At 36.4% G+C, this 17404-nt stretch overlaps 1 protein-coding gene across 3 annotated transcripts in view; it reads right to left on the bottom strand.

Annotated features, from left to right (window-relative positions):
• LOC145686712 (uncharacterized) overlaps positions 1-17404 on the bottom strand; it is a 119851-nt gene that overhangs the window by 30842 nt on the left and 71605 nt on the right. For all 3 annotated transcript variants that reach the window (XM_081760289.1, XM_081760290.1, XM_081760291.1), the window contains exons 8-11: positions 10979-11146; positions 9139-9258; positions 5179-5299; positions 462-623 (exon numbers count right to left, since the gene is read on the bottom strand). In XM_081760289.1, the coding sequence (XP_081616415.1) occupies positions 462-623; positions 5179-5299; positions 9139-9258; positions 10979-11146 (571 nt within the window). The remainder of the gene's footprint in view (positions 1-461; positions 624-5178; positions 5300-9138; positions 9259-10978; positions 11147-17404) is intronic.

Below are 17404 nucleotides of genomic sequence, written 5' to 3'. Positions count from 1 at the left end.
AATTGTTCCGAATATTGAGTGTTGGTTGTTCTTCCATGCATTTGAGAAGAAAGTCCTATGAGAAAAGATGATGCCATAGCAACAACGAGCGTTTACATTTCATGTGAATGTGTTAAAGGAGACAAGTTTTTAGATTGGGAGCTTTCCGCAAAGTGAACTGACGGAGAAGACATGAATTCAATTTGAATTACACATGCTTCACTTTAAGCATGTTTCTACCACATCATCACACAAAGCGAAGATTTAAACTACCGCCTAAAAATAATTCAAGGACAGGATATCAAAATGTGCATTTTTAAAACTAGCGATTGCTCTAACTGCGTAGAGTTGTCGTTATTTACTATCAAAAATTAGTTATGTTTGTGTTCAGTACATAACTGGTATGTTAAATTTATATCTTGAAACTATAATAATTTATATATTTTCTCATTTGAAAAAAGTCTTTCTCTAATACTACTTACCTTTATGCATTTGTTCTAAGTACGTCTTCTTGAGAGGTAAAGTGATTTCACTGATAGTTAATGAACCTTTCTCTGACAACTCATTAGATATGTCTCTATCTCCTGAAGCCGTTTCCGTTGACAAGCGCTCGATTTCGCTTAACAAAGCTCTACGCTTCAGCGCTGAAAAGAATCAATTCATATATTAGTTATATAATTTCAGTAGTAGCATAATGTTATTACTAAATTTGTTTTTGTTTTTTCAATTGCCCGGACAATAAACGGGATTTACGATTCAACATTTGTATGTACCATTTATTTACAGAAGACTCGCGTTTCTAATAAGCGGGTCCATAGTAAGTTAACTATTGGAAATTGCGGCCATTTATTAAATATAATGGTACCTGTTTGTTGGCCACCATCGGTTCCACTGAAAAATGATCAAGTTACAGAAAATAAACTTTAAAAGAAAAACTATAGATAGTACTGTTAACCTTTCTGCAGTAACTAATTATAATCTACGTATTAGTTTGTGTTTTATAAACGATATACAGGGTGTTACAGAAATGTGTCACTATTTTGGGAACGTATTTCTCACATCAAAAGAAGAAATAAGTTCATATGAACCTGTGCTCAAAAATTGATAGTTTTGGAGTTATAGGGTGTCAAAAACGTAAAACAAATGAACTTTAGCACTTAATAAATTATACAAATATCCATGTTTAAGAATGCTCCAGTACTTGAACACCAATTTTTAGAGAGGTAGGTGGAAAGTGATCAAGTACTCCCAAACAGCCTCTCTAAAAATGATTGTGCAAGTATCGGGGGCTCTGAAAGATAGATATTTTATAATTCACATACTAGTTCCTCAATGATGTCTTGACTACGATCGGTCCTACAGTAGTGGGATTATGGACCTTTAAAGTTTATTTTTTCACGTTTTCGACACCGTATAACTACGAAACTATGCACTTCCGACCACAGGTCCATATAAACATTTTTTCTTATTTTGATTAGAGGAATCAATTCCCAAAATATCGTGACAAACTTTTGTAACACCCTGTATAACAAAATTCTGTATTTGATATAAAAACAAGGTATGTAATATATCAGTATCAGTTTGTCACTTTCAGACTAGGTTTTAAATGTAACTTCGACACGCTAATTAACAACGAAATGCTACGACACATTCTCTATTCTTTTCTTCCTTCCATCTCTAACGAGAAATCCAGACACAATCATTAGTTCCAGAAGAGACTCAGAATAACCGCACTATCCACTCCTGATAGTAGAGAAACACCAAAAGTGATTCTGGCGTTCATTTATAAACAGCTGCTACATGTGTTAACTAGCAAGGAGCAGAACGAACTAACGAATGAATGAATGGAAAAAAAATACTTATGCTGTTATTTTCCTTTCTTTTCAACACTTTACATCATGAATCCGGTCGTCATTTGTTGACAATCTCTTGCAAGCCCGCAAGAAGGAAAAGAATCCGAACACGTGACGAAAACAAACAACACCCATAGCTCAATGAATCTGGACTGAATTACAAAGTATTTTGCAATGCACAATATGAACGGGAAGGCTTAGCAGCACCTTCTGTCTTCTCATGTGACAACAGTACAATCTGCTTTATTTTAGGAATATGTCAAGGAGTAGTTTATAACCTTTCTCCCTTGGGTTTACTGATCAACCCAAACATACAAAGTAAAAGATGTTCTGAAAGGGTTTCTAAGAAATGAAGATCACGCAAGTGTCCATTATGCAGAGATGAATTCCGCATTAACAGCATAAGAATAACATTGCTTTAACTCAGCCAAGTTTCAAGTTAGATAGGTGGTCAAAATAAATATAGAGCAAAAGCAATACAAGTCTTATGGGAAAATGCAGCTTCCATAAAGAATGGGGCCAAGTTAACAGATATCATTGTACAAGTTTAATATGAAAGGAACAAGTTTTTGCCGAACCAAACCCGGAATGAAATAAATTTTTATTATCCTTAAAAGTTAGAAGATCAGAATAGCAGGACTCATAGCGGTCTCGTCTCTTGTAAATAGCTGAAAAGTGTCCAAAAGAACACGAAAAAATGACCATAAAGTGACCAAAAGCACACGAACAAGTGACCATAAAGTGACCAAACTCTCATCATGCCCCCCCCTTTTTTTTTACCTTTGTCAATTTCTCCATCACTTCTGTCTTTGTTGTTTTGTTCCATTTTTTTCTTTACTTCTTTTTGAGCTTCCTCCTTTCTTAGGTTTTCTAAGTATGCTTTGTAGTTACGGTAAAAAGACTTAGCAGATGCAAGAAGCTTCTGGATAAGTGGAACCAGTTCTGGCCTATTTCCGAATTTCTTCATTTCAGACATTATATTTAACTTAGCATTGAGCGTTCTCAAAGCCATGAAATATTCAAATTCATCACCTACTCTTAAGAAGAACATACAAGAAGCATAACACAAGACGAACATAATGAACCACAGAAACACACACACACAAAGTTGAGCGGAGTGTTAACTATTACGAGGGAAAACTAAAAGACTATTATGATAGAAGAAAGAATAGATACAGAAGGGTTCTCAATCCCAGAGCTTAAGCATCCACCATCCATCCACTGTGCTTTAAAAAGAATAAAAGCTGAAGTGAAAATAAAGCTGTCAGTTTCACATGTGGCAGCAAGTACTGAAGCTTTCAGAAGAGTAATGAGTAACAAGTTTATGCCTTTTTCCATTTATTTTTATATCTTTCTTAGAAAACTGCCAATGCAAAACATAAATCACCCGAAAAAGTCACATTACTTCCCAAAAAAGTAACTTTTAGTGACAAATTTTAAAAAAAGTAACTTTTAGTGACCAACTTGAAAAAAAAAAACTAACTTTTAGTTAAAAAAGTGACTCACTATGAGCCCTGGAATAGACAACTTAATAAATGTTACCTATATACGTGGCGTACGTTGATATTATGGTGACCACATTAATTAATTTCTACACATTCTTCCGCGAATTTTCGGTTGATGATCGTCATTTAAAACAAAATAATGCTAATCTAGGTAACTTTCAGAACACGGATTGTTTCCATGTTCAAATTCGTTACCACCGTAACTGGATTAGTCTCCCAGGACACTGCACATCAATTGACAACACAAAAGAACTTACAAAAAGGTAAATTACGCACGGCTGATATAATTTGTTTAGTTAACAAGTAAAACTGTAGCGATTCGCTGTCACTTAATGGAAATGACAATAGTAAATTTAACCTATCCATACTAATTAGGTTAAAACGAAAACAGCAAGAATCGACTGATTTTCTCATTACGAACACCTAAGGTAAGAAGTTTTCAAATCAACTGTGTTCTTCACGAAGTATCAGTAAATATTTAACATAAAGTACATTCAAAATTCGACATCTTTTAATGTACTTGTCGGGAATGAAAACAGATAGAAACATAAGAATTGCTATTGAAAACGCTCGTCAAACACCTACATGAAAAGGTCTGGGTTTCAAGGGACATGATTTTTAAAAAAAATCGTTCTGTTATGAAGAAAGGGCAAGAATATAAAGTATCTGTCGCAAAAATAGATCATTTCGGTAATAAATTATGATCATAGATGTATTGCATTTATATGATTTTCTGTAACAAACTGAGATGCGATACCGCTTTAAAAGAATGTACGTGAGGAATGTATTGAGATCTAGTTAGAACTTTTTTTTCGAGAGAGAAAAAAATTAAATCTATTATGTCTCATGGGTATGCCCTTTAGTTTAAAGAAGAAGAACAATTAATAAAAGTAAATGAATATCAAGAATTGGTGAAAAAATGTGAAAGGAAGTGGGAGAATCCACGGACACGATGTTGTCCACCACAAATTAGTATGATCTAGGATCGAACCAAAGACCCCTAGCACCAGAGTTGACAGTTTTATCAGTGAACTGTCATGTTACTATTTTGCGAAAGAGACTTTTGGGTACATCAAGAAAAAATAAAATGATTTATTTTCAGTTTAAAGTCCCATGTTTTTATGTCCTTTAGGCTAAGGGAGACGGACGATTAAGGCAAGTGAATGATGATGGAAGAAGAGGTGGAATGAGAATGTGGAAGGAAACGGGAGTACCTCGAGGAAATCTACGGACACGATATGCTCTTCACAAACTTGCTTGATCAATGATAGAGCGTTCACCTCTGGTGCAGGGGGTCCTTGGTTCGATCCCAGCTCGTGCACAGTGAACTTTGTGGTGGACAAACACCGTGCATATGGGTTTTCTCGGGGTTCTCCCGTTTCCTCCCACTTTCTTCATTTTCTCTCTTCATTTCTCTTCCAATATTTCAATCATTTTCCTTCCATCACCATGTTCTATACTCTAGCTGGCATAACCATAGGACGTAAAACTTAAAGATTTCATTTTAATTTTTCATTCCAAATTTAATTGACCGGGGATCGAACAAGGGACCCCACGCAGTAGAGGTAAGCGCTCTACCACTGAGCCACCGTGCCACTAGAATAGATCAAGAAGAATGGAGGATCTTAGGTGGAGTGTTATTAGCCAGCGGCAAGCTTTTCTCTCTGCGGATTTTATAAGCTATATGGTTAATTATCGAGTACTACTAAATAAAATTATTCAAAATTTTCCACATTTATAATAGTACAAATGTATATTTGTTAAATTTAAAATGATATAACATTGAAGTGAAAGAAATAACCCTTTTTTTGAACGAACAAAAAATAAAGTAAAACACTTACTTGCTATTAGGAGCAACCTTTCTCCTTCAACTTCTTGCGCTGAGCCAGAGCTTCCATTCGTTGCATTGCAAATGTTAATAGCTTTGCTTGCCTGAGAAATTATGGTCTGTTGAACTAAAACCTAGAACAAACAATAAACAGAAATAAATAATACGAAGAGTTGATGAAACTAAACGTTTAGCGTGATTGAAAGAGAGTACTTCTCAGAGAAAATAATAATAAAGTAAAATACACATCTAAATCTACCTGTGAATCACTGACATGACATAACATGATACGGACACAAAAGTTTCTTCTTCGGCTTCATTTTAAAACATTTAATTTTAATAAGTAGCAGTGTCGCGTGTACACCTCACGAAGGAGTTTGGTTTGTATGGTGATATTCTCTCAATACTGAAATCGAAAGTGGCAACAGGTTTCTAGCACTACCAATTTTAGTAGATATTATAATGAGGATGGAATATATTCTAGGGACGGTTAACTGATTGCAGAATATTGTTTCTTGCTATATAAGTTATTATCGTTTTCGCTCTATGGCAGTCAACGATAAAACCGGAAGTAGATGATTTCTGCAACTTCCAGCTTGAAAAAAAAAGAAAGGTGAAGAAAATCATTTTTGTTCTATGTAGATCAATATTAAAATTGGAAATTGAATGCACGAATAAGTGATTACAGTTTAATGGTGGCGTCAGTAGCAATGACATGGATATTATTATTATTATTATTATTATTATTATTATTAATTATTTGTAATGCTACTCTTTCTGGATTTCTTATATCTGTTGGCTGATGATATGCTATATCACAAAGTGATTATTTCATCAGCTGCAAGCATCGGACTGTCGATTGCAGATACGTTGCACCACGCAGGAAAGCCACACCAGGAGAAGAAGCATTGTAAGACATCAGGAATACTTGTGGTTGCAGTTATATTACAGATGGAAAATAAAAGAGCTAAAGCAACATACGATACAAATAGATTACTCTTTATTTAGCTCAATTAGATTAAGATCGATAACAGTTTCTGATTCGACATATGATTAAATAAAGGTAAGACGCTAAAGGTATACTTAAGGAAAGCGTGACGCACAACTCATGTTTACATTCATCATTGGCTATCAAGTGCTTAAGGAGAATCATCAAGTTACGTACTCAATATATACAGGGTGGGCCATAAGTCCCTTACCACCCCTTGTAAAATCCATGTTCGTGGAAAATAGTGAACAAGAACTATGTAGTAACATAGTAGGGCGAGGGGGAAGTCGGATTGTGATGGTGACCAAGATGGCGGCCATCTTGAATTCACGTCAAGACTTTTAAACGGGAACATAGTCATGCGGCACATCATTTTAGTCTAGAATTTAAAGACAAACACAATGGTGAAATCGGTGTGTTGATATCTTAATTTGTTCAGAAGTTACAGGCATTTCAAATTGCTAATTTTACCTGTCACGCATGGCGAGCACGTGCCCTACGTGGCCACCATCCCGAGTTATGCACAAGGTAAGTCGTTCAACCCAATTGTCCATGACTCTCAAAAGAGTTTCTGGTGAAATACAAGCACAGGCTGCATCTTCCAGGTCTTCAAGATCCCGGATCTTTTCGGCGTATACCTTTGCCTTCAGAAGACCCCACAGATAAAAATCCAAGGCCGAAGATCTGGTGATCGTGTTGGCCATTCAATAGGACCACGACGCCCGATCCAACATCCAGGAAATTGTTCATCCAGATAGGTACGGACCTGTAATCCGTAATGCGAAGGGGCACCATCCTGCTGGAAAAAGAGTAGAAATGTGCCGTCCTCGAACAATATGGAAAAGAAGATGAGATCACGCAACACATCCAAATACCGTTCAGCAGTGAGGGTACCAGGAATGATGAATGAACCAATTAATTTGGTGCCCCATAGACCACACCACACCATTAATTTGCCTGTACCTACCATTTTGCAAGGGTCAACCCACTGAGGATTTGTCGGGGACCAATACCGACAGTTTTGCTTATTCACTTCCCCAGTGACATAAAAATTGGCCTCATCGGAAAATAAAATTTGTGTGTGGAATGTGGGATCCGTTTGCAACTGTGCAACGGCCCAGTCACAAAATTCCACACGACGATCAGCGTCATCTTCAGATAGATGACGTTGAAGTTGCAATTTGTGCGGATGCCACTTGCTTTTCTGTAAGATACGTCTGATGGATGTACGGCTGACACCACATTCCATGGACAGACGACGGGTACTGCGGTGTGGTGATGTAGCAAATGATGCCGGCACTGCTACTGATGTGGCTTCATCTGTTTCGGTCGTGGGTCTTCCACACCTGGGTTTATCTGTTATGGAACCAGTATCCATGAACTTCTGGAAGAGTTGGGCGACACTAACATGGGACACAGGATGTCGATCTGGGTGCCTGACATTGAATTCAGCTGCTACAGCCCTTGCACTCCTTCCTCCCCATGCCCTGATCAACTCCTTCCTCTCTGCTGTCGTTAGCGGCATAATTATTCACCTGCAACACCAGAAACAGTACGGTAAAATTAGCAATTTGAAATGCCTGTAACTTTGGAACAAATTAAGATATCAACACACCGATTTCACCATTGTGTTTGTCTTTAAATTCTAGACTAAAATGATGTGCCGCATGACCATGTTCCCATTTAAAAATCTTGACGTGAATTCAAGATGGCCGCCATCTTGGTCACCATCACAATCCGACTTCCCCCTCGCCCTACTATGTTACTACATGGTTGTTGTTCACTATTTTTCAAGAACACGGATTTTACAAGGGGTGGTAAGGGACTTATGGCCCACCCTGTATAATTATCATAGCTATATTATTTCATATATATTTTCATTGATTCATCGATTCACTTCAAATATTTATATATTATAATTAATACTCTTCGTCGTGGAATATCTCACAGATGATCTCCTTTAATAGCATGAAGCCCGTCAGACATGAAATTACATTAACGCATAAAGTCGACGCATTATACAATAGAATTAATACCTGAGAATTGATATTACAACTGTGACTGCTATCGCCATTTGTTTGACCTAATTCGAAATTAAACAGAAAGTTTCTATACGAATACGAGGAAAGGAATATATTTCATTCACGGAATCTTTATGTATTCCGGACGTTTAGATTTAGCTGGACATTATTTATATTACTACACTTCGTCCAGAAGCAATATATATAAAATTATCGCTTTACAAGAAACTTATGCATCACACACTTCAACCACCTATTTTATACATGCCAAAACTATTTCTTTCTAACATAAAACGATCAAACTTCAACTGTCATGCGAAGAAGAATAAAAACAGGCATTAGTTTCACAGTCAATTTTGCCAGCATTTCTATGGTACAGATAAATTTTATGTCATCCTTTACTCTGAAGATTACTTTGGTAAGAATAAGGGCACAAACAGAAAAATAACATAAAATGCTGTAATGCATCAAACCGGTCCATTACATATCATTATTATTATTATTATTATTGTCTGTTTTCCTAAAGTGATGACTTCCGGTTGATGACTGACTATAGAGTTTACCGTCTCTTACCAGCTCCGAGGCTACATGAAAAGGACTTACTTCTTACATTGTAACCGAATTATTTCGCGGGTGCTCACGGCAAGCACATCACACGAGAAATCGAAGCCGCGGCTAGCCGCATACAAAGCACAAGCATTATTTACTTGACCACGCAAGTATGTACATGAACTTCTTCTGAACATGACTTCTACATGAACTTCTGATTTCTTAAGTCAGAATAAATGATAAGGCTTTCAGTGGAGGCTTTTGCTCGTAACATTTCAAATCTATTGTTTCCAAAGCGTATGGATGTGTATATATAAAAGTGCATCTACTATTCTTTTACATACATTAACATGTTTGATTTGACAGAAAAATCAGGGAAGTCCATACATCATAATTATTATTATTAAACACTTACCTCCTGATGAAAATTCTTAATTTTCTTGGGAATATCATCCTGAATTTGTAAGCTCTCGGCCTTCTCGGCAACAGGTTGATTCTCCAGCACTCGTGGTTTACGAGGAGTTGTCTCTATGTTCTAAAATGTACAATAATATTCATACTCAATATTATTTTACATTGCTTACTAGGTTTTATTCATTTTATTACTTTCATATTTTATATATATATATATATATATATATATATATATATATATATATATATATATATATATATATATATATAATATTCAGTTTAATTTTAGTAAATTTCTCATCAAGCCTGTTCATTGAATTATACAATATTTTTTTATAAACACTAAATTATAAGGGTAAGTCATAAGTTTTATAATATTGGCATATATGCATTATTTGTGGCATATATATTGCATGATCGAAGCAGATCAAGCTGTCAAAGATGTTCGCTAGCACGGGTACAGGCAGTAGTAAGCTTGTGTTCTGGAAATTCTGAATGTGATTTGGCAATCGCAAAGATAATGGTGCAATAAAATCAATGTGATAATTTTTGCTTTAAAGTTAGAAGTAGACTATAACGTAACGGAGGCAACACAAAACATTTGTTGTGCGAAAGGTTCAGCTGTTCACGACACAATAACTAGATGGTTTCAGAAATTTCGTTCAGTTCGTTTGTATAAGTTTAGCGTCACTTTTCAGAGTCATGGTTTCTCGCTCGGGTTGCAAGAATCTCGCCCATCAGCCAAGGCCAGGTAAGCCGAAAATCATGAATCCTACGTCATGTGTCAGGCCGTTGAGACAAATCTGACGACTGGCATCCGGGGGCTATCAGGCGAGCTCGACATCTCACAGTCCAGTGTGGCTCATCATCTTTACGATCTCGATGAAAATGATCTGTAGCTGTCATGTTGTTTTACGAATTTACACCAGTTCAAGCATAGATGTGTGTGTATATGTTCAAGTAACTCCTGCAAAACCTGCATGATACGCGTTTCCAGAAGAGAACAACGTGCGGCGAAAAGCGGATATATTTCTGAAATGCTTACGTGCAAAACAATGGCTAAACAATGGCCAGGTACCGAACCTGTGCCAAACACGGGAAATTCGAACACATGATAATGCTCTGCGTTTGCTGAAATTATGAGACGGTAATTCACTATAATAGTTCCGGAGGATCAATCATCAATGCCAATCTATATTTCCAACAGTTGGAGTGGATGAATGTCACTAAGAACTAAAACTACCCTGCATTGGTGAAGGCAAAGCGAGTCCTTCTGCAGCAAGACAACGCAAAGCCACACATCTCTCGAACGATCCGAAATGAACTTTAGGAACTTGAAGGAACTGAACTGACACCACCCTGCATGTAGTCTGGACCTCGCACCTTCGGATTCTTATTTGTTCTGCTGCACAGATCACTTCCTGCAATGGCGAAGCTTCAAAAGCCAACAGGAGGTAGATACAATGTGGAATTGTTTCGCCTCGAAGAACAAGAATTTGCCCAAAAGTGGCTTCAGACAACATGATGGCCTCCACTTTGCATGCTAGGAAGCTTTAATTGTTAACTTGACGCATAAGAAAAATCAGTAACCGAAATATTACAGAATATTTTTCTCACCTTGGCAGTAATAAAAGGGACAAAGCAATGTAATGCAATTTATAGTTCTACTACCTATAACACTATATCCTACTTGCTGAAGGACACGGGTGATTAATGAAAGCTTACGAAAAAAGTGGTAGAATGAGAATTCTGGCCTGAGTCCAAAGTGCCCTTCTACCACTAAATCATTGTGTCCCCTAACTGAAATTTTAGAATGGATCATATAAAATCAATTTGCGTACCTGATGTTGTTGTCTCCGATAAGTGCTAAGCGAATGCATAAGAGGGGTTGATCCTGTTTTGTTGGATCTATACGATGCCAAGTCTGGACACCGAAGCGGAGTCTCAGATTCAGAAGACCCATTATTCATTGATGTAACAGGAGTCTCTTTACTGGATGAATATATTTTCTGAAAAATAAATAAATCACCATAACATATAATTATTAAACATATTTTTAAACATTAGTAAAATATTCAAAGAATAATCTTAAAACTTCTCTAAATAATAATGCTTAGTTGCAGAGAGGAATACTGGTTACCTTTACATTTTCTTTCGTTTTTTCTCGAATACACAGAAAATATTGGATACTACTAGACAGATGTATGAAGAGAGTTGAATACTAAAATTTAGGTAAGGATAACTATAACAGGTTTCCCATTCAAACTAAATGATCGAATTCACGGCCTTTTAAAAGATTTTCAAGGTTCAAAATTTTTCCATTTCACAGTCGGAAAGTTCATAAAAATAACATTTACTGGCTGCACAACAATAAAAGAATACTCAAAACGACTTTTACTATTTTCCGATAAGTTTTTGTATCAATTTAAAAAACAAATCCAGATTTTCATTGTTTCGTAACGAAATTCACGGCTTACTCCAGGCTCTACATGGCATATGAAATCCATGGCTTATTCAAAATTTTCGCGGCACAATGAGCACCCTGTATAATGGGTTCAACATGATGTCTATTGAAAATCAAATTAACTTTTTCAATTTTATGTTCCACGATTATGCCGTGTACGCTAAAGGAGACGTTGATGATGAGAACGTATGAAATGGCAGAATAAAAAAAGTAGAAGGAAACAGAAGAACCCCGAGAAAACCCACCACACACGATGTTTGTCTACCACAAAGCCCACTTCGTGCGAGCTGGGATCGAACAAAGGACCTCACGCATCAGAGGTGAACGCACTATCACTGAGCAATCACGGTTCCAGTCGCCTGCATGGAAAATGCGCATATCGCTTATACGGAAGTTTTACAAGTGATTCATCAGGTTTTGAATAGCTGTACATTGAACGCGATTTTGCTCTAACGAGGTTTTTATTATTACAAATACTTACAAATTGGCCTGGCAATGTTTAAGAATTACGAAGTAAAAGCAGAATAGTACGTATGCACATATGAGGAAATATTGTATATAAGTCAAATCGAGTATTGGTTTAACTACAACTGAAGAATGGGGACACAATGGTTGAGGTCTTTGTAGTAGACAACAGTGTGTCTGTGAGTTTTTTCAGGGTTTTGTTTCCTTTACTTTCTCATTTCATTAATTCCTTTCATCAATCATACACTTCCCTCCGCATCCTTTCGCCTAAGACGTAAAACTGAAAGATTTTATTTTTCATTTTCAATTAAAGAAATACGTACTTTTTTCTGTTTTACAACTTATATATGTTTAATAAAGGAATTTTCTGTATCATTTAATTTATAAAATTATTTTTTGTTTTTATATTCTAAACTTTTGTGATAACAAATTAAATTTAAAACCCCTGTAAATAAACCTCGAACAAAACCGTTTTGCCCAGTGTGAATGTTTCTTGGAAGCAATTACCAGCATTTGAAAATTTATGCGTTGTTGTTTCATAAATAATACAAAAGAGTGCAATCCATGTAATTGTTGTGCAGTTAAAGAAAGTAATAGTTGGACAAAACACATGCTTCGTTGTAACCAAAGACTCTGCAATAATAGAGGCAGCCAGTGTTGATTTCAGATTCCTCCGGGGAAATTTCAATAAACGGTGGTTATGTTAGTACTGCGAAAATATTGGCAGCCCATGATAAGAACTGTTGGATAAATACCTTAAGGGGAAAAATTTCATTGCTCCGGGAAGCATTTCCTTTCGAGCTACCACGTCATTGGAGACAGCAGCTCTGGCGTTAAACTTTTTTAACAAGTCATAATTTTATAATTGTAACAACATAACAGGATCATTTATAACATATGATTTCCAAACAACAAAAGTAATAGTAATTCAAACATTTGATAAGATTCAACATTCAACTATTTACAACAGCGTGAAGAGTGCTGTAGTGAGTGGCGAACAACCCTTCCCTTGGTTTTAAAATGAAATGAAATCATGCCGGGTAGACTAAAGGAGACGGTGATCATGAAAAAATGAATGAAATGGTGGAATGAAGAAAAAAGGAGGAAACGGAGAACCCCGAGGAAACCCCGGTGTTTGTCCACCACAAAATTCACTTGGCGCGAGCTGGGATCGAACCAGGGACTCCATTCACCAGAGGTGAACGCTCTACCACTGAGCCACCGTGGCCCTACTTTGGTTTTGTTCACTCACAGTACGTGCAACTATGTTAGAAGCCAGCTTTCATTATTTCACAATAGAATTGTAGTATTTTAAAACCCGATGAATAATTTATAACTACATTTCTTGCTCATTCGACAGCAACAATGCATACTGCCTCTTCTCTCCTAATTCTTATCTTCCTAACAAGAAACTATTGAGAAAAAGACCAATTTTAGCAAAGTTGATATTGGTATAAGTGTAATTTACGCAAAAGCAAGGCATCATGGCGATAAAACTTAATTTACGTTTCTTTTAACGAAAGTTTTGATAATTAGCTACGGTATTTAACGAGTCAGTTTTGCAGGAATGTTGAAAACTGATAGACTGTTTATAAACTAGATGTTATGGTTTATTTATTTATTTATTTATTTATTTGTTTTATGAATCTTCTTTCACTCACACTTAAATTGCTTATCACTAAACCAAAGTACGTATAATAATAATCGTGTCAAAAAAATGGATATAGAAGTGATCAACAGAATAAAACTAACCAAGTCGAATGTCAAACCGAAAATTAAATTGCACATCCTCTATAAAAGAAGCAGAAAGTAAGTACAGTGAAACCTCTACTAACGGACACCTCTATAAAGCGGACACCTCCCGTAACGGACATATTTTGTAATCCCCAAACACTGTAATAGGAAAAAACATATTGGCAAACCTCTCTAAAGCGGACACTCTCTAGTACGGACACGGACAGTATTTTCTGTCTTTTATAGCTATTATTTACCTCTGTATTACGGACACTTTCTCTGGAAACAAGTTATAAAGTATAGTAAAAATTCATTTTTTATATATGTGTCACCAAGGAAGCAATATCTGTCTGCTCAGCAACCCAGATGAAGCGTCTCTGTTTAGCAACACTCTCATGTCCTTTGCATGCATCCCACTCCCACCCAAGCTATTTTAGACACAAAAATGATTGACAGTTGCCCGACGTTTGGGATGACATGTTATGCTACTGTCTCTCTGGAATCTCTGACCAAGCAGAAGACAAGTTTGGTATTTTTTTGCCTGCAGGTATGCATATTGTCTCAAAAAAGACACTTCTGGACTGCAATTAACCCACAAATTAAAGCGACATACTGAAAACATAGTAAGTAGAGATAACTGTAAAGTGCAGAGAACTATAGCATCTTATTTCAATGTTGTGCTTCGAATATAGAGTATTGGATGGCGGAGGATAATGCAGGAATCATAACATTTTGGTAATATTCGTAAATACACGATTCATACAAAAATATTTTTTCTGATTACATATCACCTTGGTTACTAATTTACGTAAGAAAATATTGAAACCTCTCTAAGGCGGACACCTCTCTATAGCGGACAATTTTTGATTCCCCACGGCTGTCCGCTTTAGAGAGGTTTCACTGTAGTAATATTCCCATAGAATGTAATTTTCTGTAATGAACGTACTGAGGCCTGCACTCAAATTGCTCAATACGTTTCATGGTTCTTAGCAAGAGAATAAGTAGAGGGAATGCAGCAGGGTTTGCCCAAGTGGGCCCAGCCCGAAAAAACCCACCGGGTTTTTTCGGGTTGGACCCACCTGAAAAAACCCACCTTAAAACCCACCTGGGGTTTTGAGCTTTTTGTTAATATATTATTGCTACAACTAAGTTGATCACATTGAAAGTGATTTTTATCAAATTTTGGACTTTCCTCGGGCGAATTAAATGCTTTCCCGTTAAGGTATACAACAACATTCTACATAAGACCTTTATAAAGTTCTGAATGCACTGAATAAATGAAAAAAAAAAAACTTACCTTAGCTTGAGATAATTATATAACAAATTAATGTATTGATTATGCTTATAGCCTATTTGAAAAAATTCAATTTTATATTTTAGAAAATACTTTCCGTAAATAGTGTGCTCGCCGACTCGGCTATGCCGAGGGACGTTATCCCTCATAGGGGAGACCGGGACACATTGTCACAATTTTCACGTTTTATTTTCTTGTGATGCTCGTGTAAGGCCGAAAATTATAATTTTTAGTATACACATACTTTGTTATCTTGTGCATAGCATATATTTCTCTGTCCAATGTAACTCGCTCTGAACTGGACTTATGTTCTATGTTTTATGATCAATACAGTTGTGACAATGTACCCCATATGCGGGGTAAGTTGTCACAATATATGGGGCAAATTGTCACATGTTATTCTTGTGGCACTTTCCAGAAATTGGTAGGTATTATTAATGCAACTATTACTAATGCAAAAAGACTATAAATGTTACCAGCATTAAATACTTAGCGTCTGAAAGAGAATCAAAACATAATTAAATGAAATGGGAAACTATATTAGTTAAATAGGAAAGAAAGTAGAGGAACCTGTAGCTTATATTTTCTCAACCTAAAATATTTATTGTTACATCAAGCTTTGTAGGAAAACCAAAACTGCCATGAAAACAGAACTAACTCATAGAGGAATCAAAACTACAAACTGAAAGGTCATAACAAAATTATCAAATCATAGCCTACGTCTCCAATAGGCCTACACAAAATTAGCCAATTGCATTTAAGTTGTTTCTGATTGTAGTTTATGAATTGCAAAGAATTCCTCTGATAGAACTACTGTATAGCTAGGAGAGGAGTAAATATTATTACGAAGTTTAGTTGCGTTTTGTTAGTACGCACCGCAAACTAGTTTGAAAATGTTTATCCTTTTGCTTCTATAAAGTACCATACCTGGAGTTCGTCAGAGTCACAGTTAATACACACGTAAAACAAGTTCTGCTTCCCTCAGTTTTCGTAGGCCGATTCCGTACATCGAATGCACTGAATTCACTTCTCGCTACATGTATACTCGCACTGTATGGATCGCCATAAACTAAACACAATGTATCGTCGTCCCCTGAGAAAGAATCGTAATCTTCTTTGGACCTTCGTTGACATTGTTTATAGGTGCAAAACTATTTGCTTGGGGAGTTCTTATAGCAAGAGCACCATGTCTTTTCAGAAATACCGGATACCAGTCTGGGCAGCAATGGCCTTTTCATTTCACGACTCTGGGCATTTCAATCCTAGCGCTTTTGCATAGTTGTAAGCCAAATCGCGAACCTCTTTTGTAGTGAGTCCAAATTATATGTGCGAAGCTTGTTTTGGTATGATACTAGTAATTCTTCCTAGTATTACGAAGAGTAACCTAATGTAAATGAGCATTGGTCGAACTGTAGTTCGCCATCTGTAACACGTGCACAAAATCTTGCCAATGTTCTGTAGTGGACATGAAATTCTTTAGCAGCTTTAGGCCTACGTATTGATATGGGGTTATTTCTTTTCATAGCTCTTGCTGCAACTAGTAGATCTTCCATTGGTCTCTTTCCTCTCTGTCTTTCTTTTGTATATTCTCACCGTCTGCGAAACAGAGATAACCCTATCGTTTGTATCATACATAACACAAAATGGGGCACATTGTCACAGTGACAGCATGCCCCTTCTTATTTGTGACAACTTGTCCCACGCGTCGCCATTACTCTTTTTACAAAATATCTATACCAAACGACAAGATTAGGCGCATTCAAAGTAGCACATTTTGAAGCTCTATTTGTAACCTACATAACACACACAAAAATATTTGCTTCTACAGACAAATGGCTCTGAAAACAAAGTTCAACTGACGCAGCACCGTTGTTCCCGCGCATCTACAAACGAGTACAGTTAGTTGTGACATCTAGTGAATAATCAAGAAAGCAGCACCGGCGCGCTAATGTTTTCGCTTTTTTCAGAATTGCAACTGTGACAACGTGCCCCGGTCTCCCCTACGTTTGACGAGTTTAAAGCCATATGTGCCGGTACTACCAGTAAATATGTAGTGCATTAGTAAAACTATTAGTATTATTTCTTACCTTTGATGGTAGCACAAGTATTCTTCAGTAAAATTTAGTTTTCCCACAATAACAGTTTATTTCAGCTATTTGTTGGTACTCTTCAAATAAGCATTCTTTAGAATCAACACCAACAATAGCGTAAAAATTGTCAAATTTAAGAAGCTTAATGCTCAGAGTTCCGAAAACTGCGTAACACTTACTACTTCAAGTGATGAATTCAAACTTCCGTACTAGTGGAAGT

Source organism: Thermobia domestica, chromosome 5, assembly GCF_964235325.1.
Source record: "Thermobia domestica chromosome 5, izTheDome1.hap1.1, whole genome shotgun sequence".
Taxonomy (NCBI): Eukaryota; Metazoa; Arthropoda; class Insecta; order Zygentoma; family Lepismatidae; genus Thermobia; species Thermobia domestica.
Note: the sequence above shows the minus strand (reverse complement) of the source record. Positions and strands in the feature narration are given on the sequence as shown.